Source organism: Heloderma suspectum, chromosome 1 (assembly GCF_057233095.1).
Source record: "Heloderma suspectum isolate Gila_16-S chromosome 1, 16-S_ref, whole genome shotgun sequence".
Taxonomy (NCBI): Eukaryota; Metazoa; Chordata; class Lepidosauria; order Squamata; family Helodermatidae; genus Heloderma; species Heloderma suspectum.
In genome coordinates this window covers 35,576,971-35,603,086 of record NC_139458.1, presented here as the reverse complement: position 1 = coordinate 35,603,086, position 26,116 = coordinate 35,576,971, and the positions used below count along the sequence as shown (strand labels likewise).

Genomic DNA, 26,116 nt, shown 5'->3' with positions numbered 1-26,116 from the left:
AAGAAACTGTTAGGATCAGGCTTATAATGTTATACTAAGTATATAATGTTATACCCTCTTATAATGTTTTTACTAAGGATCTTTAAGTATGGTTAGGATTGCTGAACATACAGTTTTACTGGGTCTGTTTCTACATTGGCACTTATTATTTCGGTTACATCACTGTTTAGATCCATGTGTTCTTTCCTTGAAAGGTTAGCTGTTCACAGTGAGTATTAATGTTTTCTCAGCAACTAAAATGACAAGTCTGATTATATTTTTAGTTTGCTTGCCTCTAGTGCCAGAGCTTCAGGACAGGACAATTAATTTATTTACTAAGCAGTGACCATTCAGTGTTCCAGTCTCTTTTTTTTCTTTTTTCTTTTTGCAGGGGGCAGGGGTCATCATGACATAAAGGCTGCAATCTTGTGCACTTTTATTTGGAAGTGAGCTCTGTTGAACTCAGTGGGACTTTCATTTTGGTAAATATACATAGAACTGAGCTGCACAGATAACATAGCAAGAATATGAGCAAAATATGTTTAAACTGATGATCAGGACATTAAAAATATAAAGAAAATATTAAACATAGCAAATAACATAGTATTTAAATACCCGAAAGTACAAAATACTGACATACCCAAATGCTGGCTTCCAGTGCAGATTTTCATATAAACCTATATACATTCATTTTAGCCTTTCATTTGCTCCTCACTGGTTGAAATCATGAGTAATATTAGTATCACAAGTGTTTAGTATCATGGACTATTGACAGAATAATAAATGTTGAAGTGAATTTGTTAAGAAAGAATAATAGGCCAGCTAGAAGCCTGTGGCTAAACACCTGTTTGGTTAGTTCAAAAGAATATGACCAGCTCAAACCATCAGCCTAGCCCATTGTCCCTAGCTTTCTTTCTGCTCCATTATGGTTGCCAGAACATATTGCCACAGTGACAAGAGACCCATACCTGTCAGATTTTTCCCTTCTATTCATACCCAAAAGGTACAGGAACAGCAAACCTTGCTGCCTCACACTCACTGCTGATATTTTCTTTGCAATTTCATATGCCATTAGCAACATTCAGTTATACATACAGAATCAATCTATATTGAAAAAGAGAATCCAGAACACTAGAGAACACAACTGAGAAGTTCTTTCATTCACATCACAGAATACCCTGAGAAAAGCGTTCAGTTCCAGTAGGACACCAGGTGTGGGGCATGTGTATGTACAAAAGAGCGAGGAAGTGACATGGAATTTTTTTTATTATATTTCATTTAAAAATATTATAAGCTGCATCTTTATCCAAAAAGATTTTGGGTGGTATACACAAAAATCAAATATTTGATAGGATAAAAACAACATGAAGCATCATTACAATCAAATTGAGAGGCATAAAATGGGCATGAATAAATAGGCACAAACTGAGAGGAATGGGGAACTACTACTACTACCCCCCAGCTATTTTGTGTAAAGTTGTTGATAAGAGTGTGTAAACACTGTATACCTTTATAGCTTAGCCAGTGTTTTGAAGCATGTCTGCTCCTTTCCAGCATTGCTTATAGCTTCCCTTCAAATAAAAATAAAAAGGAGTTGTTACATCTATTTTCAGTTAACTTTAAATCTGTGCAAACCTAAAGGCTGGGCAGTAAACAGAAGAGAAGCCATGAAAAGCGGGCCAGGGAGAGCCAATAAGTCCCCTTTCTTGACTTGCTGGAGACTCAGGGAAGCGTTGAAATGGAGAAGGACACTGACAAGTGTCAGTTCAACACCTACTAGTGAGAGGATTACATTGCTGAGTGGGAAGTATTGTCCCACGACCACCAGCTTTGGTGGATTTACTTTGTTCGCATTTCTTTTTTGATGCTTCTGAATTGCGCAAATGGGTTCCTCCTTTGTCTTACTATTATTTTCTCCCCTGTCATTCACAACTGTGCACAAATTAAGCTGTATGCAGTCTCACCTTGACAGTTACCTTGTATGTTACCCACTCCACTTACTGCTCCTGTTGACAGCTGAAACATAAAAGGAAATTGACAAGGTGAGATGTCACATATTGGATTGCTGAATCTGCATTCTTGTGTATTTTCAAAAGACTGGAGGGGGGGTTTAAACGTGTGCAGATTTCAAGATGCACAAAAAAAAAATCAAATTGGTGGCAACTTGCCATCATTAAAAACAAAAACAAAACCAGAATCTGCATATTGGATCAACTCACTACAGATCAAGTCGATGCCAATGGGGGGGAAACAAAACAAAATCCACCAGGACCAAACCGGAAAAATCCATCAAGTTTTCACCCCTCCAAACGGAATTCTCATACATCTTTAAATAACATTTACTTTTATGTTTATACAGTTTTCAAGCACCACCTACAGTCAGGTTATAGTAGTGCAACTCAAGTATTGAAATTCTTTATTGGAATATCTATTTTATATTGTAATTTTTTTAAAAAATTTCATTTCTATACTGCCCAATAGCCGAAGCTCTCTGGGCGGTTCACAAAAATTAAAACCAAACAGCACACAATAAAACAATTTAAAATATATAGAACATTAAAACCACAGTATAACAATACAACCACAATAAAACCTAGCAGCAGTGCAGGAGTTTAAAATACAGATTTCAAACAGCAAAGCTAAAAGTCTAGAAAGCTAAAATGCTAAAATTCCTGGGAAAATAAAAAGGTCTTCACCTGGCGCCGAAAGGAATGCAATGTAGGTGCCAGGCGAACCTCACTAGGGAGCTCATTCCAGAGCCGGGGTGCCACAGCAGAAAAAGCCCTCCTCCTAGTAGCCACCTGCCTCACTTCCTTTGGCAGGGGCTCACGGAAAGCCTTGTGTTGGTTCCAGATTTCAGATTCATCAACTGTGCAGGTGAAAGTGGACTTCCCTGCCCCCTCCTTCTCACAGTAGCACCTCCAGGCCCCTGAAAATGCTACACAAAGAGTCAGGAGACCCTGCTGAATGGGGTGAGCTGTGATGGGGAGGGGGATTGGTCCCTTCCTCTTACGGGAGACAGATCTTGGATCCAACCCATAATAAACAATGTTTTAAAATTAAAAGATGAGGCTACAATCCTGTTTATAGTTTACATTATTTAAATCCCATTGACTTCAACTGGATTTTAGCACCTGAACTATATGCAAAATTATTATTATTAAATTTATGCCTCACTTCCCATCACAAAAAGCAGTCTCAAAGTGACTTACACACATATAAACCATAATCAGCTTAATAAAAATAAACACCATAAAAAACATAATCTAAAAACAATACAATACAAAATGTTTTCATCCAGAGAACACAGAATCTCCCCATCCCTGGGCCTAGAATGAACACAATTGGGCCATAACTAATGTTCAAATGCCTGGGGAAATGTACATCTTCACCTGTTGCCAAAAGATGACAGTGGCAGCACTGCCAGGAGAGCTTCCTTGGGGAGAGTAAATGCGGGGCGATCACAGAAAAGGGCTGTTCATGAACTGCCCCTCCCCCCGAGCTTCTCTAGGAGGGGGCACACAGAGAAGTGCTTCCGAAGTCAACCTTGGGGGCCAGGTAGATTCATACAGGGAGAAGCAGTACTTGAGGTATTGGGGTCTTGAACTATGTAGGGCTTTATTAGTTAACTTCAAAATTCACATTTTGAACAGGGATTTTGCGATGGAAGATGTTTTGATATATAAACTGATTTTTAGATAGAAGTTAAATTCCATAATATAAGAAACACAAGAGAGAGTCTTATGGCACCTTAAATGCTAACTGGAGTCTATGTCGTTAAACTGTGAATCAGAAGTTTAACAAAACTCCATTGCTCTTCTGATTGGCCACAAAGTTGGGAGGGCAAGTCAGAATGGTAAAGCAGTTCAGGAAGTTATTGATGGGAGAGTTCAGATTAGAAAAAGAGCTTGAAACCCAAAGAAGTCAAGATGAGGAATGTTGCAGAACGCCCAGACTCCAGAGACAAAAGAAGATGAGCTGAAAGCAAGAAGGCTGAAATAGACCAGACTAGAAATTACCAATAAAGTAGAATAAGCTGGTAGAAATTGCTTTATTGACAGGACTTGACTAAAGTGGTGAAATTGTCTAGACCATGTTTAGATCAGGAGTTGGGAACCTTTTTTTGGTGCAGGAGCCAGATTGCTTTAGTTACGCTTACCTAACCTGGTGGACTTCAATTTCCATCAGCTACAGCCAGTGTAGTCAATGGTAAGGAATGCTTTTGATTGCAGTCCAAAACATTTGGAGGGCAAGAGATTAGGGAAGGCTGCTTTAGATGGATGCATTTTTATGGTATTTTTATGTGCTAATTGCTCTTATGATTAACTGCTATTTTTTATTTTTTTAAATCTGCCTAATAACAAATGTTCTCTGTGCAGATTACAAACAGTTAAAAGAATACAATATAATACAAAATGGCAAACAGCACAGGTATAGATAAATGTAAAGCTATATAAGAACAGCCATAGAATCTAAAAACTATGTCTCTAAAATGCCTCGGAGAAAGAAAGGTCTTTGCCTGGGGTCCAAAAATAATAATGTAGGTGTCAGGTGAAGCTCCTTGAGGAGGGTATTCCATAAACAGGACACCACAACTGAGAAGCCTGTCTCTTGTAGCCACCTGCTTAACATCCTTCGGCAGAGGCATCCACAAAAGAGCTTCTGAAGATGACCTAGGGGTCCAAGCTGGTACATAAGAGAGGAGACCGTCCTTTAGATTGGGGCAGGCATGGTGTCCATGAGCACCAATGCAGCCCTGAACACCTTTGTTGTGACCCACCAAGGTACCCTACCCCTCCCTTAAACAAAAAAATTAATATTTTCTTACCAGCAGCTGGGATTGGTTCAAAGCAAAGAGAGGCCTCCAGCTTGCCAACTTCATTTCCCATAAATGCCTTTGGACAACACATGAGAATCAGAGACATTCTTAGGAAATTAGGATAGTGCAGTTGGGGGAGGGGTAGGCAGAACATTGGGAGGAGGGAGCTAGGAAGGAACCTCACTTCCTGGTGAGTTTTGGACTGACTGCTGACTTGCTCATCTGCAGGGGTAGGTGACCCATTAAGATGGTCTGCCCTTGGAGACTTACAGAATGTGAAGGATACTTGAATGCTCTGTGGGATTTTCCAGATGACAGGGCTGGTGATCCTGTTGCAGTCCTAATGGTATAGGATGATAGGATGAGATGGGCCATTGACATGATTGCCCCCGGGCACCCTCTCTGTCGGTGTAATGCTCAGGTAGCCCCCTGCTTTCAGTGGAGATAAAGGCAGTGAGGAAAGCCGAATGACGACTAGAGTGTAGATGACAGAAACGCTCCGCAAAGAAGATCAGACACAGGTTAAAGCACACGACCATACCTATCATGTGGCACTGAGAGCAGTGAAGAATGAATTAATTCAGCCAGACACTGCTGTGCTCAACCATTGCCCATCTTGGCTTGTTAACATCTAATAAAGAGGGGATAGCAGGTTGGGTCCAGGAGGTTGTAAATTCCTCTTTGAGAGAGGGAGTGGTACCAGCCTCTTTGCAAGAGGCAGTAATCCTGAAGAAACCTAACCTTGACCCAGAAGTGGAGGATAATGTAAGCCACCTTGGGTTCCTTGCAAGAGGAAAAAAGGCAGGATATAAATGCAATAAATAAATAAATAACCGGTTGCTAACATTCTTGGGCAAGGTGCTTGAGTGTGTGGTTGCAAATCACCTCCAGGGCTTCTTGAATGAACTGTTTAAATCAGCTTTTTAGGCCTTTTCTGTTTGGGGACTGAAACTGCCTTGGTCATCCTGTGGGATGACCTTTGCTGAGAGAGAGATGGGAGGATTATGACCGTGTTGGTTCTCGTGGACCTCTCAGTGGTTTTCAATACCATCAACCATGGTATCCTTCTGGATTGACTGCCGGGGTTGGGAGCTCTGTTCTGTTCTTACATGGATAGCTGTTTCCAGAAGATGGTGCTGGAGGACTACTGCTCTGCTCTGTGGTAATTATGTCACAGGGTTCCACAGGGCTCAGTTTTATCCCCTATGCTATTCAACATCTACATGTAACTGTTGGGGGAGGTTATCGGGGGATGTGGATTGAGGTGTCATCAATACGTAGATGACACCTGGCTTTACCTCTCTTTTTCATCTAATCCAGGTGAGGCAGTTGGTGGTTCATCTGCCCATTTGAGTGGTGTTCAACTGGTTCTCAAGGGGATTGCACTCCACCTGGAAGATCAGGCATGCAGCTTGGAGGTGTTCCAGGATCCATCATTGTCACTTAAGGCACAGGTGGCCTAGATGGCTAGGAGTGCCTTTTATTGGCTTAGGTTGATATATCAGCCTCAACTCTATCTGAATAATGGTAGTCTGGCAACAGTTATCTGCACTTCAGTAATCATCCAGTTAGTGTCAGGGTGGAAACTGAGCTGACAGAACCCCAGAGCAGTTCTGATTCTGAGGAGGATCAGCAATCCATGGGAGAGGAGCCAGCTCAGCCCCCACAGGCACAGCAGCTGGCAGAGATTCCTCCTGCCAGCATTCCTGAGATAGATAGTGACCCAGGCAGTGAGAGAGAGAGGGAGGGAGGGGGGCTTGCTAGACGCTCGACGCAGACGCAGGGAGCGACGAGCCATGGAGGGCGTGGAAAGGAGGCATAGCGCCCGTTTGGTGCGCAAGCAACGGCCGTGTCCCGTGGACCCAAGGGAAAGAGGGAGGATCTCTCCCTAGCCCATAAGTTCAGGGTCTTCAAGTGATTCTCCTTCAAACGGGGACCAACTGCCTACCCGGAGCATAGGCTACTCTGCTGTTCATTGCTTAGGCACTGGTGATTAGCATCTGAAAGAGTCATTAAGTTGTAAAAGGATTAAAGCCTTGAAAAGAATCCTTTCATCTGTGTCTTGAGTTGGCTATTGGAGTGTACTGAAAGAGGCCGCTAGGGCGCTCCTGACAGCTAGATTACTCCAATGCATTGTACTTGGGGCTACCTTCGAGGATGGCTTGGAAACTTCAGTTAGTTCAAAATAGAGCTGCTTGACAACTAATTGGGGTAGGGATTATATTTAGAGCTGCATTAATTATATACAACTTTGGGCAAATTAATACACGTTTCAGATGGGTCTCTACAACCCTGTCTCACAGGTATGACATTTGTGCTTTCTTGAAGAGCACACTCTTTATAAGTAAAAGCACACAAGGTTTTTTTTAAAAGGCATTAAGACAAAAGTAAAGAATAGGCACCATGGTGTTTATTAACAAAGTTTAAAGCAGAAAGAGGAAAACAAGGCAAAACATAGAAATACACATGCATACACATGTGTATGCATACACATAGAAAGCTATACATCTTTCTGCCAGCAGAGGTGTAACTTTGCCAGGAGCAACCTCACCCAATATCTTTTCTTTACTTGTATAGTTTTACACTTGAACATGATACGTGATGTGATTGGCTACTGCACGCTTTTACTCCCACTTCTTTATATCTATCCATACCTCCCCTTATATCACTTGTTATCCCCTTCTCCAAGTGACCTTTGCCCACACAAAAAGAATTGCACTCTGCTATGCACCCCAGTTTTAACCACAAGAAGGCACATCCTTGTAACTATTTCCTACTACCGAATCAGCAAATGGCCTAGGTTCCTCATTTCTGTATCTGTTGTCCTCAGAGTCATTACTTCCTCTTTTTAATTAATCCGTTTTTACTTGAGGCTTTGCATTTATAAAACCCCTAACTTTGGTAGAGCCAAACTTTGGTCAGTTTCAGTAGGTCTCTTATACTGGGATTGGTCAATTCGATCATGTGACACAAGAGCTTTGTCAGCTGCGTTGGCTTCCAGTCCATTTCCACACCCAATTCAAAGTGTTTGCTTGAACTTTTCCATGCACCTTGTCTGCATCCTCAGGCCTCAACAACTGAAACTCAATACTGGTGGACAGACAGTGCTCTGGATACCTCCGTTAATGGAATCGCAGTAACAGTAGAGTCCCAAGACATGTCATACCCAGATACAAGCAGTTTTTTGTTCAAAGTGTCTTTTGAACAAAAAGACACTTTATCACAGCAAGCCATCAAGGGTGTGACCAATTCTCTCTCAGTGTCAGATTGTAATAACCCTTTCATCACCCAAAACAGTTCTGCTGGGTAGCATTGTGAAGATACAATGGAGGTGGAAAAGAACTTCTTTGCCATGCTCAACCCAAAGAGTAAACTCAGTAATGAACTGTTTTAAAATCTGTTTCCCCTCGAAATACCATCACAATAACTGTTACACTGCTGCTTTTCAAAACATTTAGTAAAATCTATTTTTTGTTGGTTTAACCTTGGTTCAATGCCTTGATTTTCACCCCACACCTAATTGCCTTACTGTACTACCCAGTACAGTGAGTTGGCCAGGTCAGTTAAATACATTGCAGAAGTTAAACCTTGGCACTTTGAGTGGAGGCAGCCAGGAAATTAAGACATTCACTTGGTGGCAGTGGTGAGGACCACAGGAGGAATTAGTCTGGCTGATTTGCTCCCCTCCCCTCCTGTTCATGGTGCCATCACACAGTGCCATCACACAACTGTTGCTCTAGAATATTCCACAAAAGTTTATAGAAGTGTAGGGGTTCATAGTAACTGTTTAGCTGGAATCCTGCAGTGACAAAATAACACATATTGTTAAGGATTAACATTTGCTAGAAATATATAATCAACGATACATTGAAAATTAACTTATTAGTTTTAAAAGAACACTGGTGAATCTTCCATACTTAAAACCACTGTTGCTTCTTCGGGAACTACCTTCCTGACTAGCAATGGCTTCAACAGAATTAAAATTAAGCTTAGAGGTAAGGTAATTAGAGTTTCTATTTGGTTTTCTTATTAATTGTGGAGATTGAAGCTGATCTTTCTAAAAAGCTGGAAAAGTTACTGAGATTAGTCTTCCGGTGTCAAAGCCAAAGTGAAATTTAGCAAAGTAACTTTAGATACATAACTTTAATTTGGCTTTTTCCAAGCAAGATTTTTTTTAATTCCTGTAATATATTTTTTTGATGTATACATTGAGTTAGGATGCTTCCAGATGAGACCTTTATGGTGCAATCACCATGCCCCATTCATGGAATTTTATGGGGGGAGCAGTCCAGACAGTGCCATCTTCCATATTTTTCCACCACTTCTATCTTTTTTCTTACTGCAGAAAACCCATTAAGGCCATAATCCTATGGCCACTAGTCAGCGGCTAGCCATAGGATTGTTTGGTTTCCGGGAACTAACCTTGGAGCCTGCCCTCCGAGGTCGGTTCCTGGAGAACCACCTCACCTTGTAGGCAGCGCAGATTGTCCCCAGGCTCCGCGCTCAGAAGAACAGCATGGAGCAGGGCAAAAGGGGGCGGTCCCAGGAATGGGGAGTGCATAAATGCTGGTACCACACTTCCTATGTATTGTCTGGCCTCCCCACCCTGTGCTCCAATGCCCTGTGGCTAGACAGCCAAAATCGGCCATCTAGCCACGAATGCAGGGTGGCTGGAGCACATGATCCTCTTGCGCTTCTCCTGCCATGCATTGGATAGGTGATCGCCTCCAAGTTTGGAGGCAGCTGCCTCTCCACATAGGATTGCGCTCTAAGGCTGAAATCCTGTACCCACTTTCATGGGACTGAAACCCATGGAACTCAATTACACTTTTAAGTATACATGCATAGGATTTTACCTTAAGGAGAAAAGGGTGGTAGTGCTAAGAGCCCTCCATCTGGAAGCATCATTAGGTAACTAAGTGTTAAAAACCAATATAATATATTACAGAACATAACAAGAGGTCACATTACCTTTGGCTGCTAAACCATCCCTCCTTTGCTAATCATTCAGAATGGGTCAGATCAGCATTTGAAGGAAAATAAACTATAAATCTAATATTCATCAACAAAGAGGTAAAATCACTGGTTTAAAAATCAAAATTTATATTATTTCATTTTTCTCTTTTCCAGGATAAAGAGATGATTTTCACAGGAGGGTTGAAAACTCTTCTTCCACATGCTGTCAGAAATCTAATTCGATTAAATAAACTCAGCATTAGCAATACTTCTGGAATGGCAGAAGGTAAATGTTCGTGTTGAATATAAATGGACATGTCAGTGATATTCTTTTGGTAGGACCTCAACGAGTGTTAGAAATTGGCTTGCAATGAAGACATTTTGTAGCCCCACATATCTGAGTAAAAACCTTTCTTCTGCAGGAACTCAATTTACTCGGTTGTATCTCAAGACAATGGCTATATTTGCACATAATACTAAACCATGGTTTAGAGCTATTGCCTGAGCAGAAAGGAGCCCGTGCGCAGCACTGAGCTCAAGCACTCCCCCTGTGGCCAAGAGGAGGAATAAACCAGCATTCAGTTTCACTTTGTCCAGTACCTGCTTTCTTTCCATGTGAACCAGGAATCATGGTTTAAAACTAAACTGTAGTTTGCTAAGTAAGTCAAGGTTTGCAGTTGGCTTGTTTAGCAATTGATTAGAGTAGGGGTGGGGAGAATTCAGGTTTTTGAAATCTACTTAGTTTTTTTTACTAGAACCCCGAGATCCACCAATTGGAGCCTGGTGCAAAAGACATATGCATTGAATTAAAGACTTCTGTGCCCAGGAACTTGTTTGAGTACCAGAAATGACCAGAGCTTCCAGGATTTCCACACAAAAATCCACTCTTGATTACATCCCCCCCTCCAATATTTCTTCATTTCAGCAGAGTAATTTAGGATGTGGGGAGAAGTCATTTTGTTGCTGCTATTTTGAAGCAATGGAAAGTCAGAAATCTTTAGTGATCTACTGCAAACTACCCAGAGATCCGCAAGTAGAACTAGACCTACCTTCTGTCTACCCCTGGAGTAGAGTCTGTTTTAAACCATGCTTTATGTTCACATGATACGACAAGCCAGGAATTGGACAAAGTGAAACAGAATGCTGGTTTATTCTTTCTCCCAGCCACGCAGAAAGGGGAGGGAGGAGTACAGGAGCGCGAGGCTTTGCTCAAGCTCCTGTCTGCTTGTGTACATAACACTAAATCCCAGTTTAGCATTACGTGCAAACCCTCCCAGGGTCTCAATGGGACAGCAAGTGGTACAAAGGGGAATCACAGATCGGAGATAACAAGGAAATTCCAATTGGGAAGGGGAGCAGCACACTCAGCCAAAGCTTGCAGGATTTCCTGCAAGCTCCGGCCAAGTGCATTTCACTCCTCCTCGTTCCCCATGCAGGGAATGAGAAGCAGAAGCGAAGCTGGCTGAGCAGTTGGCCAGCGCTTGCAGGAGCTTATCCAACAATCATAAAAATATACAGAAATATTTTGTGGGGATTTTACTTCCCCAAGCCATTTCCCAATGTATGGTGAAATGCATCACAAATAGAAATATGTCTGTGGTATCAGAAGAAGTATGTTATAAAATCAAAATATTAGAGAAGTATCATAAACTGCATTGCTAAAATTTTAGATAAAACTTTATTATTACTAAAAATTAATGCTTCTTGGTGTTGTGGTGTATTTTTCTATCCCATAACATTTTACATTTCTGCCTCTGGTGAGGTAAATATTCTGACTGAAATCCCATGGTTTGTGCCAACCTATTAAGACACCTTCCCTAGACCAATTTTCCTTTGAAAATCCATAGGACATATTTATACCCCAGGTAAGTTGCCTGTTTTGGGGGATATAGAGGTACCCCAATGGCCAAATCAGTAGATTCTTGGGATATTTTATTACCCATGTCTGGGGGGTTTTCCAGAAAGAAACTGGTAGGAGGCTGAAATTTGGGGACCTTATATAGGTGACAGAAAATAAAAATGCTGTGAAAGGACTGTGTTGTGGATCTACCTCTGTGTAAATTTTGCAATGAAAAATGCATTTGGGGTAGCCCTTTAGGCCTTGCTGTTTTAGCAGGTCTAGTTGAATCATCTTTGTTTATTACCTGGCAGACTGTATTTTGTTTTAATACTGTAGTTATATTTGATTTTTTATGTATACAGCTCTGGAATCCATGTCTGAATGAAGGTATGGTCTAGAATTTTTAAAAATAAACAATAAAAATACTTTTTAGCCAAAATGTGGGCTAACTTAGTAACTAAGAAAGGTATGAGATGCTGCACAATACTTTGTTAAGGTACCACCTTTAGAATTTAGAATGCAGTCTTAAGCCACATTTCTCACCCTAGTTTTATTCTTTATATTATTTATGCCACAAACATTCCACTTACAAACATCACTATTTGTAGCTTGTGGGTGTTTACAAAGCACATAAGATGTGACTCATTGGCGGAGGGAGCAATCCTATGGCTGCTAGACAGCAGCTAGACGGCCATGTTATCCGGGAACTGACCTCCCCGCACTTCCGCGCTGCCTCAGAGGCAGCGCAGAACATCCCTGTCCTCCATGCTCGCAAGAGGAGCACGGAGTGGCCGGAAAGGGTGTAGCTGGGGGCGTTCCTGGGCGGGGAGGGCAGAGATGCCTGTACAACACATCCTATGTATCGTACAGCAGCCTCCTTCCCTGCTCCGTGCTCCCACAGCTAGACAGCCGCAATCAGCTGTCTAGCCAAAAATGCAGGGCAGGAGAAACACAGAGGGAACGATCCCCTCCGTGCTTCTCCTGCCCTGCTTTGGATAGGCGGTTGCCTCTGAGTTCAGAGGTGGCTGCCTATCTGGACAGGATTGCGCCCTTAATAGAGTATACATTATAGTTTCTGCTATTTAAAGTTGTTTGCCTTTTTAATTTGTTTTCTCTTTTGTCCTCTCATTGATGATTCTCAGATCATTGGGTGGGAGAACTTGTAGAAGCGTCTCTGATTAAGATCTTAAGGATGGGCAGATATATATGGGAAGAGGCAATCCTTCACGTAACCCAGCCCAAGCAGGTTAGGGCTTTAAATGTTAATACCGTCACTTTTAATTGGGCCCAGAAATTGACTGCAAGCCACTGCAGATAACCCATTGATGATGGGCCTTCTTTGGGTTTGGAGCAATGATACAAGATACCAAGAGCTGTATTTAGCATAACATTTTGAAGTTTAGCCTGTGATAGTAAATACTTTTACAAAGGAGCAAACCATATTCAATGCAGTGGGACTTACTTCCAAGGAAACATGCATAGGGCTACACTGTATGTTTTCTTATGCTAATGTGAATGCATACTTTCACTTATATGTTTTCCACAATGCCCTTTTAAGTTTAGACGAAGTCTCCTGGAACATATTCTGGGCTAAATCAATAATCTAGGGCAGTGGTATATGACTGCCATTTCTGCTGTGATATCAGTTTTCTGTTATTTTAAGACAAGGAAATAAATATATATGCAATAGATTCAGCGGACCTTTTCAAGATTATCCCACCCAATGAAGTGAAGTGGGTGGCCACTAGGGAGTGGATCTTTTCAGTGGTGGCACCCTGGTTATGGAATGCTCGCTGTAGAGAGGTTCACCTGACACTGATCTTTAGTGTATTTTAGATGATTGGCACAAATTTTTTTTTTCCCTTGCTGATTTTTAGGTTGGTTTTTATACTGATTTTTTTGCTATCCTGTGTTATTTGTAAGCTGATCTTGTGCTGGGTTTTTTTACTGGGTTTCATAGCGCTGGTTATATTGATACTGTTGATGACAGATTTATATGTTTTGTAACCAGTATGACTAGATTGGCTGCAGCTATTGCGCATACCTGACCTGTGCCACTGCTTACAGGAGATGAAGTTGAACCTCATTGAAACAGGAAGAGAAGGGGGAGCATTTGTGACCAGGTTGAACAAAATGTTGCAAAATGTTATAAAGAATTAGGCTGAAAACATGAGAAGTGACAGATTTTTCCAGATTTCTCTAGACATGTCTTGATAAGTCTGAACATGACATTGGCAAATTAGCCTATTGCTGAAATTGTCTGAGCAAACTGTATGAGTCAAAATATCTGGTTCAAAATGTGATGTTGCCAAACAAACTGAAAAGGATATCAGAAATTTGATTTTTCACTTTCATGCGTGAATATGCCCAAAGGAATGGCGGAGAAATACTTTAATCTGAGAATGGATCTATAAAATGTTAAACTTCTGGTTTTTTAAAAAAATTCTTACAGGATTTAAACAGGCAAATGTTATAATTCTGCACAAATCTCTTGCTGATGACTTTGAAAAATTCTGCCAAGCAAATGATGGGCCACTTCCACTACTGTATAGAGGGAAACCAGGGGAATGGAAATGCCCATCCCTGAGCAATGATTCCGATATTAGGTACGCATGGATTTACACTGTCTGACATAGATCTGATATATATGTTGGAGCTTATCAGAAATTATTATACAATTGGGATTCTGCACATTCATTTTACTTTGCTACATAAATCATTGAATTACCGGAGTTCATTTCAGCTTCTTTGTTTTTTTAGAATCAGTGTGGGATTGTACATCTTCACATGTAGAGGTTCAAAGTCTCTAGTACTCTTTCATTGAAAGGAAAGTAAACCTGATAGCATGATCCCTGGAATTGCTCACTGTTTGGGAAAGTGGAAAGCAAATAGCAGCTGTTTCAGTACTCCTTAAAATGGATCCAATCAACTCTGTTGTCCTGGACTTACTAAAGCCCTACACTAAGTCAAGGCTATTATTTTTCTGAAACTTTATTATCTTGATCCACAAAATAGTGAATAATAGAATCTGAGAGTTGGAAGGTTCCTTGGAGATCATCTAGTCCAGCCTGTCCCAATTTGGTGTCCTCCAGATGTTTTGAACTACAACTGCCAGCACCCCTGAGCATTTGCCATGTTGGCTGGGGCTGATGGGGGTTGAAGTCCAAAACATCTGGAGGGCACCAGATTGGCAACAGCTGATCTAGTCCACCCTCAGCTTAATGCAGCCTCTGCAATGCAGAATTCAACTACACCATTGCTGACATTTGACTACCCAGCCTTTGCCTGAATACATCCAGTGAAGAACCCACCATCTTCCAAGGCAGTCAGTTCTCACCATTAGGAAGTTTCTGCTAATGTTTAGCTGAAATCTGCTTCCCTGCAATTTCCATCCATTGGTTCCAATCCTGCCCTCTGGAGCAACAGAGAACAACTTACTGCATCTTCTGCATGACAACCTTTCAGATATATATAAAGAAATGCATAATTTTCTCTTCTCCAGGCCAAACATGCCCAGCTCTTTCAACCATTCCCCATAAGACTTGGTTTCCAGCTCCATCACCATCCTGGCTGCTCTTCTCTGCATATACTCTGGTTTGTCAGTGGCCTTCTGAAAATGTGGAGCTCACAACTGGACACAGTACTCCAAATGCAGCCCGCCTATCACAGAATAGAGCAGAACTATTATTTCCCATGACCTGGACACTATGCTTCTATTATTGCAGCCCAAAATTATATTTGCTTTTTCAGAAGCCGCATCACACTGCTGACTTATATTCAGCTTGTGATCCATTAAGACACTTAGATCCTTTTCACATATACTGCTGCCAAACCAACTTTCCCCCTCAAGCCTTTTGTTTTTTTATACGTAAATGCAATACTCTACCTTTATCTCTATTGAATTTCATCTTGTAGTTTCTTGTAGTAGCCCAGTGTTGAGCCTGCCAAGAACATTTTGAATCTTGCTTCTGTCTCCTATGGAGTTGGCTATCCCTCCCAGTTTTGTGTCATCTGAAAATGTGATAAGCAGGCCCTCTATACCCTCATCAAGGTTATTTATAAAAATATTGAACAGCACAGAGCCTAGGACAGACCCTTCCCATTCCTTGATTGTCTCCTAAAATAGCCAAAGAAGACCTTTTTGTTTTTATTATCCCTCACAAGGCCCAGTTCATTCTAGCCCTTAGCCTTCCTGACAGCCTTTACAGGTTTGGGCTACTCTATTATACTCGATTATATGTCCTTCTTTCCATCCCCTCTTCATGTCCCTTTTAGGTCTCAGCTAATCAGAGAGCTCTCTGTACAGCCACCCCGGCTTCTTTAGATCCCCTCCCCCCCCCCATTTTCCTTATGGGAATAGCTTGCCATTCTGCCTTCATTAGTTCTGTTTTTCAGGATCTCCCGTCCCTCTTTCAGAATGTCTAGTCAGGGCATCCTACTCTACTTTGCTTTATGAAATTGGCTTTCCTAAAGTCCAAGGTACATGTCTGACTAAGCCCAGTTTTCACTGCTTTCACTATCAATGTGTTGTTGTTGCTGTTGCTGTCACTGCCGCTGTTTTATTATGTTTTGTGGCTTTGGGTTTACTGTGCACTGCCTTGGGAGGTTTTCCCTAAAATGCATATAACTCTTTTATAAATAGAATTGCTGGATGACTGCCATTTCTCTCGACAAATCACCTACAGAGGTCAGATCTCAGATGAGAACTTGGCATATTGTGGATGAGAAATGGTAGAAGGCAGTTCTGAAGAGACAAAGATAGTCATGAATTGGATTAAATCTGATGTGGTATGTGGATCTGTTGCCTTGCAGGAGTGTCTCTTTGTCCCCACTTATGCGCTGCTTGTATGTTTATAAATAAAGCAAATATTACAAAGGCATTGGAGACTTATAAACTTAAAGAAATTAAGCCCATTAGTGCTGTCCTTGAAATTTGTCACTACTCAAGGAAAGTAGGAGCACATAACAATTTGAACAGAGTTGTCAGCTCTAACAGTGCTGTTGTGTTCATGAATCTCTGGATCAGGGCAAGCATGGTGGACCCAACTGTAAGGGTTGGGTGCAGGGGACCCCCACCCCTCTCTCTCACGCATGTGCATGCACGCACATGCGCGCACACATGCGCACACGCACACACACACACACACACACCACTTTTGCACATAAGGTGAGATGCATAAATGACAACCTGAATCAAGGTGAGTGAAACTGTAATCCTATACATGTCTACACAGAAGCAATTCCCATTGCGTTCAGTGGAGCTTCCTCTCAGGTAAGTAGTTTTAGCGTTGCAATCTGACTCCGTGTGGCCAATTCAAACAATTACTTTCAGAGGACTCGTGGTGATCATGTTCGTTTAGAAGAGGCCAGTGAGGTGGACTGCCATCATTCACTTCTCCACCTGCTGCCGCTTCACCAAGCTGGCGGTGGATCGCTCTTCCCCTCACAGAGCCCATTAGAACCAACTGTGATCAGGAGAGGACGATGAAGCAAACTGTCATTATCACTCCCTCTTTGAATAGTCTACTGTTTTAATGTCAGTGAAAATCTTATTGACCTTATGTAAGCCACTCTGGGAGCCTTGCTGGCTGAAAAGTGGGATAAAAATCCTTTAAATAAATAAATAATTTGTTTTTGCAGAACTGACTGTCTGCAGTACAGGAAATATGAGAATGGAGCATGTACAGGAATTCTGACAGGCCTGAAGGAATATTCCGAACAGCTTAAAGACCTGGTGGCTTTCTATCTAGGCTGTAGTTTCACATTTGAAAAGGCACTCCAGAAAGTTGACATCCCTGTAAGAAATGTGGAACAGAAATGTAATGTAAGCATGTACAAGGTAAGGACAGAGGAGGTATTATGTTACATAGTGGTTCAGATAGGGTTATATCAGCAAAATATGGCACTGATGTACAACCAATTGCAAATAGATTATTTACAAGTGAGGAACTGCAATTTAAAAATGCAGTGTATCCCCAGCTCTCCGGACAGCCTGGAACAGGGGCTTTGTAGTGCTGTTTGGGGCTCACCAATGGCACTATTTTTCTTTCCCATCCTTCTGAAATCTTCCTCAGCTGTGGTATATAATTATGAAGGGCTCAGGTTCTGGGCTGGCTGCTAGCCCAGAACCTGAGTGCTTTATTGCTCTATAGCTGGGGACAAGAGCTTTTTTTTTTTAACTTTATGGTTGCACAACTCCCCACGCTCCAACTCTGGACAGCCAGTTACCTCACTCTCCTTCCATTTTCTATTCCCTTAAAAAAAAACCTGACACCTTCAACAGCCCATCACTGTGCTGCCTTGATAGACTTGTTGTTATTACACATTCTGACTTCTGGTCCATTGCAGCCCTTTTTTTTTCTTTCACTCTGGTGTGGAGCCAAGAGCAGCATAGGAAAAAAATGGAGCAATTAGGAGCTATAATATAATGGAGCTATAATATAGCTGTGATAGCCTTCTTCAAGATAAATCCAGTTTCCTGTCCACACAATGATGTGAGTTACTCTAGTATATTTTTAACTCTATGCACTTGACATTATATCGGTACTGGCAGGCCACAAATCCTGGAAGCTCACAGGATTATGGGGCAGTGGTTAAAAAATGATTTTTTTTTAATTTACAAGCCTTATATACCTTATATATGTATACCTAGGGAATCCTCCCCCCCCCCCCAAAGTACAGAGAACTATTAAGAAACATAGTTTGCGTGATCCTATATTGCTTCCAGAGTTATAGGCACGATCACCGACATTCACTAACAACTGGCTGTAGACATCCAGTGTTCATAGCAGATCAGAGACGTAGCATTACACACACACACACCACAGATCTCTTGAAGCACTGATGAACTATGGGCAGAACAAGGGGAAGGAAACACCCAGGCAGTCCTGCCAGCCTCCTCCCATTTTACCTGGCTGACAAATATTTGATAGTGTTAGAGGTTTCTGCCCTCCTGGCAGGATGACCATCTGTATGTGCTTTTGGTTCTTGGAGTTGGGGTGAGTCTCACTGAGCTAGACAGGATGCATCTTATCCATAAAATCTATACTGTTCTCACTTCCTGTCATTGTGGTGTGAAGATGTCATACTTCATGTTGAACTTGGGTGCACTTTTCAGTTAATACATACACCTGTGCTTCTGACTGCTGCCAGATATGTGCTAACAGCCATGTTTTAAATACTGATTAAGCAACACAAAGGTGCTGATCCTGAAGTTAGTCATGGATAAAGGCCAAATGTGTGGCTTTAAACATAGAACTGCCCCGGGGAAGAAGAGGGTGGCGAGAGATCTGAATTTAGAAGCAGAAGTGGTATGTAGGTGAGTGGAGCTTGAACCCTTCCATAACTAATTGCCACTAATTCCATGACACCCCTCTCCCCAGTTATTTTTCTCTCAGCCAGGGGTCATGTCAGGTATCAGGCCCCTGCCTGGAAGGTTAGCTGTGGGCATAGGAAAGAGTTTTGCATTCCTCACACACACACATCTCTTTGATTTTATAATGGGTCCCCCTGCCCTCTTTTTTCTAGGCAGTCAGGACAGTTGCATATTTAAACACACAGAACTACTATTGCATCCATTTCAGACTTAAATAAAACCATGGAACAAGTTAGACACAGCTTCCTTAGCTGGATTTGGGCCAAACAGTATAACTTCTGAATAGTTACTTATATTATGAGTACTTTTCATTTGTCATTATGAGAAGATATACAAGAAAATTAATAGTAGAAACTGAATCTATTACCAATAGGATTAAAAATTATTTAGTCCAGGGGTAGGCTACCCTAACTTCCCAAAATTTTCTCCTGATTTGCACAGCAGCCTATTTTATTTCCTTGCAGGCCCTCTGTAGCTCAGGAGGAATAGGGGAAGGCTGATGATGGCCTTTAGTGAGATTTAAATCAACTGGATACATCCTATGCACAAGACATTGCCTATCCTTGAAGCAGCTTGCTCTTTAATAATAATTATGAGGATTTGTTCAGGATATTATGAATGGGTTAAACTTTGGCTTTATAAATTATTCATGTGTATATGATATTTTGAAATGAAAATGTCTTCCAATAGTTCTTAATGCCTTGATAATGTTGTTAAACTTTACCAGACTGCTGTTCCTTGCTGTGATACTGAACATTTTCACTGTAATCTAGTAGTAACCATGAGACCTATTCCTAAAGACAAATTGGAAGTGGTTGTGCGAACCACCTGTCCAATGAAAAAGTCACATGGAGCACCAGTTCACATTGGTAACCCTGGTCAGTGCATTTTTATATACTTCTGTAATATATAATATAAAGTGTGTGTGGGAGACAGACAGACAGACCCTCAGCCTTGTCTGTCTGGGTAATATAGTTCTCACTCAAGACTAGTCTTGGAGTGACTGTATACAAAATTACAGGAATAGACAACCAGCTTTTACATTGACCCATAAAGTAAGACTGACTGCCATCAAGTTACCATGGTTTGGGTCAATGTTACCTAGTATGAGTAGAAAGGCACTTCTTGTGTCAGTGATGTCCCTGATTTCTAGCTGTAGCTCCCATGTCACATCCCATGCTGTACTAGAGGATTCCCTGACCATCAGGATCAGCTTCCTGGAGGAGCCTTGGAGAATGCAGTGGGAAGGAGAAAACAACAAAGCCCTATTCTGTCCAGGCTTGCCACCAAATTTCTGGACTCTTTTGGACTCTTTTTTACCTTTCTAGGGGATTGGATGGAACAAGATCTGGGTAGAGAAGTAGAACTACTGATAACTTTATTACATTTATATCCCACCTTTCTTCTAGCATAGAATTCAAGGTGGCTACATGTGGTTCCCAGGTAGTTTCCCCTTCAAGCACTGACCAGGCCCAAACCTGCTTAACTTCAGGAAGGTGGCTGCCTCATGTGCCTTCAGACCATGCTGTGGGAACTGCACGCACAAGTTCTTGAAGACCATGAGAACTGCACGCACAAGTTCTTGAAGACCAATAAAGCTGTAGTGCTTCATTACAGTTGGAAGATGGTGTGATTAGGATTTATTTGGTGGGGGGAGTATGCCAGTGGGAAGGTAGTACATGGCTCTGTCTGACATACCAAGCTTTGAATGCTATTTTAGCCACAGTGGAGCAAACTTGGGTTGTCACAGCCAACAGCCTCATAGGATTCGGCTTTTAGGGGTCACTAAACGGACTTACCTTATAGCATGCTAGTGAAGCCTTTGACACCAGTTGGTTTGATGGTTTGATGCCATGATTTGATGCCATGGAAGGTGGTAATTGGAAGGGCAAACTTGATGGATTCTGTGACAAAAAAAGGTTTTCACTTTAAAAGGGATTAATACCTCACCCAGGCCATAGGAACAGTGGGATTGTGAGGCAATTTGGGAAGTGTGAGGAGGTCCCAGGAGGTGGGGAAGCTAAAGGGAACTCCAGAAGCAAAATGGCTAGAGGATGGAAGCAAAGGGCTGAGAGAGAGGGAACAGTCCTGAGGAATAGAAAACTTGAGGAAAAGGGCAAAGGAGATAAGAAACGGATGCAAGAAGGGGCTAATGAGAGGGGAGAGAAAAATAATTGATAGGAAGAATGACTAAGAGGGTAACTAAAGAAAAAGTAAATTGGCAATGGGCTGGAAACAGAGACCTGAGGTAGCAAATGGATGGTGAAAAAATGGAGTTAGAAAGAAGAAAACATATAGACTTGGAGAAATGTAGGGCCTAGGGCAGGGGTGGACAAATTTAGGGGGTCCAGGGGCTATTTTTGCCTTTCCCCCATGTGACACAGCCCACATGGCATTGCACACTCTGCAGGGTGCCTGCAACCCCCCTGATGTTTTGCTGCACAAATTCAGCAGCAAACCACTACAGTGCACTGCAAGGGTCCAGTTTAGGTTGTGATGAAGCACGGAGTGCTAAAATTGTCAAATTTTGCTTCAGAACAAGCTAATTTGACAGTTTTAGTCCTCCATAGTGCTAAAGCTGCCATTTTCTAAAAGCCTTTTGGGGGAGGTGTGTGTGACAACCACCAAATTTGGCAGCGCGGTTGGGGGAAAGCATGCCAGCCATGGGCTGGCCATGTCTGGCCTAAGGACTGTACACCATTTGGAGGAAGGACAGACAACTGTGATTTGGAGTGCTAGGATGGAGCACAGGATCACTACTCCAGAGACGAGGGGTGCCTGCAGATGAGCCTTTTCTTGTGCAATTACCCTGCCTCGATCATAGAATTTTACAGGGGGTCCAGACAATAATGTGTTCCATTTGTAGCCCTCCCATGTTTCACACTGCTGCTTCTATAGTTTTTGACAGAAAATCCGTTAAGCAGGGAAAGGCACAATAGCTGCACAATGTTTTTTAATTAACAGCACTAAGAACATCTTAGGTCTTGAGCCCCTAAGGCTGCTGCAAATGTAGTAAATATATGTAGTGAACAGATGTGATACATATGTAATCAAATCTTATCAGAAAGAAAACGTTAAGAATGATAACATCGCAAATGCAAAGTTATATATGTACCTGTCCACAAACAGAATTTTAGGCTGCAGCCCTATACCCACTTACCTGAGAGTAAGCCCCATTGAACTCAGTGAGACTTTCTTCTGACTAGACATGTATAGGATTGCTCCAGTAACTGCTACTTTACAATATTAATCCAGTGTCATTGAGTTCTCCTTAACTTTAAATCATTACCTCTGCTACAATACTAATGTGATTTTATCATTTTTGAATTACAGTTTTGTTGGGAATCCAAGACCTTTCCAGTCCCGACTATGGTGATACCGTACAGGCTCATCCTGGGGATGTTCCAGTCTTCTGGGCCTGTGGGGTGACAGGGGTAGAGGCTGTCAGCAGTTGCAGTATGTGTATAGTAAGACTGTTGGACTTGCTCTTTTATTATAGAAACTCAGTAAAACATAAATATCAGCACCACCACCACCACCTAAAAACGGATACATCTGTTCTCCTTTGAGAGTCCATATACTGTCCTACTCTCTCAGAACTAAACTTATAGAAAGGCTTTCCAAAAAGGCTATAGAGTTGTCATCGGCCCCGCCATCCACACACAGCTTAGTAGAATGCTGCCACAGTTTTTTTAAAAGCCTCTTTGTGCATAGTGTCTTCCTTAATTAGCTTCTCTTTATATTAGCTTAATATAAAGATTATCTAGATCCATTTCAGTCTTGCTTCAGGCCCTGTTTTGGGACAGACAGCTTTGGTTGTCCTGATGGATGTTCTACACTGGAACTGGACAGAGTGTGTCCTTGTTGGTTCTGCTGGACTTCTCAGTGGCGTTCAATACCATCAACAATGGTATCCTTCAGGATTGTCTGATCAGCATGTTTTGGGGTGGCTGTGGTCCTTTCTGGAGGGTTGTTTCCAGAAGATGCTACTGTGGGAACTTGTTCAATATCTTAGCTGTTGGTCTATGGTGTCCCTTGTGCTTCTATTCTGTCCCCCATGCTATTTACCATCTATATGATGTTAGGAGTTGTTCAGGGATCTGGAGTGTGTTGTCATCAATGTTTTTGCAGATTCCACACAACTCTATTTTTTCTTTTCATCTGATTCCAGGAAAGCTGTTGATGCTTTGAAGCAATCCCTGGAAGCGTTAATAAACTGAATGAGGACTAATAAATTGAAGCTTAATCCAGACAGAACTGAGGTGCTCTTGGTCAGGAAAGGGTCTAACTCTGGAACCTGTTTAAGAAGGGGTAGCACTCCCCTTGAGTAATCAGTTTTATAGTCTGGGTTTACTCCCAGATCCATGGTTGCATCTGGACATCCAGGTGGTGGTCGTCGCCAGCAATGCCTTTACTCAGCTTAGCCTGGTGCATCAGCTGTGCCCATTCCTGGGAAGGTCTAACTTGGCCACTGTAACACACTCCTTAATTGCATCCAGGTTGGATTGCTGAAACACACTCTTATGTGGGACTACTTCTGAAGAGTCTCCAGAAACTTCAGGTGGTCCAGAAAGTGGCCATACTTGGCTGTAGGAACATTTTGCATCAATCCTGAAAGAGCTGCTTTGGTTGCCTCTGGGAATAATTCAAAACGTTGGTGATTACCTTTAAAGCACTAAATGGCTTGGGTCAAGGATGTCTAAGGGCCATCTCCTCCTATACCAGTCTGCCCTGTGGCCTGAGATCTGCTGAGGAGGCTGTCCTCTGTGTCCCCTGTGACTGGCTGGGATACAAAAGAGGGTCTTTTCTGTGGCCATGCCAAGTTTGTGAAAAATCTTGCCTCAGGAGACTCATTTGGCCCCTTCTCACTGTTTTTCACCACAAGGTTAACACTTTTATTCTGGCATGCATTTGATCCTGCATTGAGGTTCTTCTTATTTAAGTTGTGTTTATCTGCTGCACCTAAGCCGTCACCAATTTCAAGGCTGAAATTCTACGCACACTAAACTGGGAGTAAGCCCCATTGGGCTCCTGAGTAAATAATATGCATAGAATTGTACTGTATGAGTAATAATAATGATAATAATAATCTCGAGAATATTAAGATAATTTTCAGGGTCTTTTCTTTGCCATCAGAGATGAGGCATAATCTCTGTTGTTGACAGAGTTGACATAAGACTTTTTCAGTTGTGTGACCCTGTCTTGAAGCTCTCTGGCCACAGAGGCTTTCCAGGGCTGAATCTGATTTATTTTCAGCATCAGAGACCATTTTATTTGTCCAGGCCTTCTAGATCTATTAATTTCTATTTATTCTAACACTAGGATTTTATCTGCTCTACTGCTATCTTATCTTTGGATTGTATTTGATTTTGTTTTTCAGCTGAAAAGTGGGATAAGTATGTTTGAATAAAAAATGTGAAATATGAGCATAAACTAGTGTGGCCCAGTCTCATAGACCATCAATTACAAGTAATCAACTTAATTTCCTCCTGGAGTTAATGACCATTCTGCAGTCATTTATACTAATGCAAAGTAAATACAAAGTGGATAGGAAAATCATGGCACACGTGGTTTGAATTTTTACAAATGACAGCAAAAGTCCCAAGCCATGCAGATTGTGCTCAGCTGCAGGGATTTTTGGTGCTGAGAGCGCCATATCCTTGTGAGGGTGTGTGGTGAGGGTTGATTCCTAGTTCACTGGATGCTCTGGAATGCAAGACTAGGTGCTGATTTTGGTGGTATTGGGCAGCTGGTTCCTTGTTTTCTGTCTTAGGGCCAAACTCAGCATGATCTTATTTGCATGAATGCAATTAATGTGCATGTTCTTGTTATGTAAATAGCTACCATGGGGAAGCCTTAGCATCTTTGAACAGGTGAATTAAAATTCCCCTTTTCTGCCCTGAAGGTTGTGAGGGGCTATTGCATTTCAAGGGAAGCTCTCATTGGTGCCATTGTTGCAGCGGCAAAGTGGAGGACCTGCCTCACTACCTGTTTTATTGCCCTATGGTTTCCAGTATTTAGATCCATTTTTTGAGAAAAAGTTCATCTGGTCCGGTTTGGAGAGAATAATTTTCTTGTGTATATGCCATAATAAGACAATGCTCCTGGCACTGCCAACTTTGCCCTTGTAGCTCAAAAGTATAGAATAAATTTTTTGACCTTGCAGAATGTTTAAACATGTTTAACGTTATGTTTTTTATTTTTATTTATCTGTGTTTTTGTATGCTTGTTGTAACCATTGGTTAAAACAGTAAAAGCTTTGTCATAATCACTGAAGCTTTTTGAGCCTTCCTAAGCATTCCTGATTAACCTATAGAGAGGCTTGTTTTTCTCTATACTACCTATTGAGAATTTATTTCTTTCAGAGTCTCCATTGGCTTTCACCCATTCTCCTGGTTGCATGTTTATCACTGATTTGAAAGATGAGGATGCCACATGTGATTATGATAAAGAACTCCCTGAGGTCTATTGTATTTGTCAGAATCCTTTGCATTATAGCATCACATCAGCAGCAGCTGTACAAAAAATCAGATGTTTAGAAGACATGATAGGAGTGGACCCAGGTAAAAACCCAGAAAAAACCCAGAAGCATTCTAGTTACAAGTCTAAAATTTGTATCTAAACGTTGATCTGTAGTACTTTTTCCTGCAGTAATTCTACCAAAGGGGAAACTAAGATACTAAAAGTACCCTCTAATCTATGCAGCATGTATGAGTCCATTTCCAAACTAGTGCTCACAAGTGCTGAAAGATCCAGGAGTACTTGGTTTCCATCCATTGGTGTGTTCATTACAAAGTCAATATAAATGAGTGAGTTACATTAGCCAAAGCCCTAAAATTGGTGGTGAATACATAGCTTGTATCTCTACTGCCCTTGCTTTCCTAAAACTTTCTGAAGGACATGGGTGAGCAAGAAATTCCCAGTGTTCAGCACAAATCGGTAAAAAAGCAACGGAAGCCAAATTAATAACCTCTGCAATAACTGTAGCCACCAAACTACTTGTATTGTGGTGTGGGCAAGAATAAAGAGCTGGCATAGTAGCACTGTGATTTTTTTCTCTTCCCTGCTGCCTTCTACTATGAGCCATTAAATTTGTTAGTATGAAAATTCTTATGGATTAGCATTCAACATGGATTAGTCCTTCTTT

At 41.7% G+C, this 26,116-nt stretch overlaps 1 protein-coding gene across 6 annotated transcripts in view; it reads left to right on the top strand.

Moving 5' to 3' along the window:
* DGLUCY (D-glutamate cyclase) overlaps nt 1-26,116 on the top strand; it is a 46,229-nt gene that overhangs the window by 6,604 nt on the left and 13,509 nt on the right. For 2 of the 6 annotated variants that reach the window (XM_084840724.1, XM_084840757.1), the window contains exons 2-8: nt 371-461; nt 9,929-10,040; nt 14,047-14,200; nt 17,235-17,433; nt 19,697-19,847; nt 22,303-22,425; nt 25,335-25,532. In XM_084840724.1, coding sequence (XP_084696850.1) covers nt 9,938-10,040; nt 14,047-14,200; nt 17,235-17,433; nt 19,697-19,847; nt 22,303-22,425; nt 25,335-25,532 — 928 coding nt within the window. In that variant the 5' untranslated portion in view covers nt 371-461; nt 9,929-9,937. Of the gene's footprint in view, nt 1-370; nt 462-6,184; nt 6,253-9,928; nt 10,041-12,736; nt 12,841-14,046; nt 14,201-17,234; nt 17,434-19,696; nt 19,848-22,302; nt 22,426-25,334; nt 25,533-26,116 lie in introns of those variants that run through there. The other 4 variants (XM_084840767.1, XM_084840749.1, XM_084840733.1 and 1 more) reach the window with 3 other exon arrangements.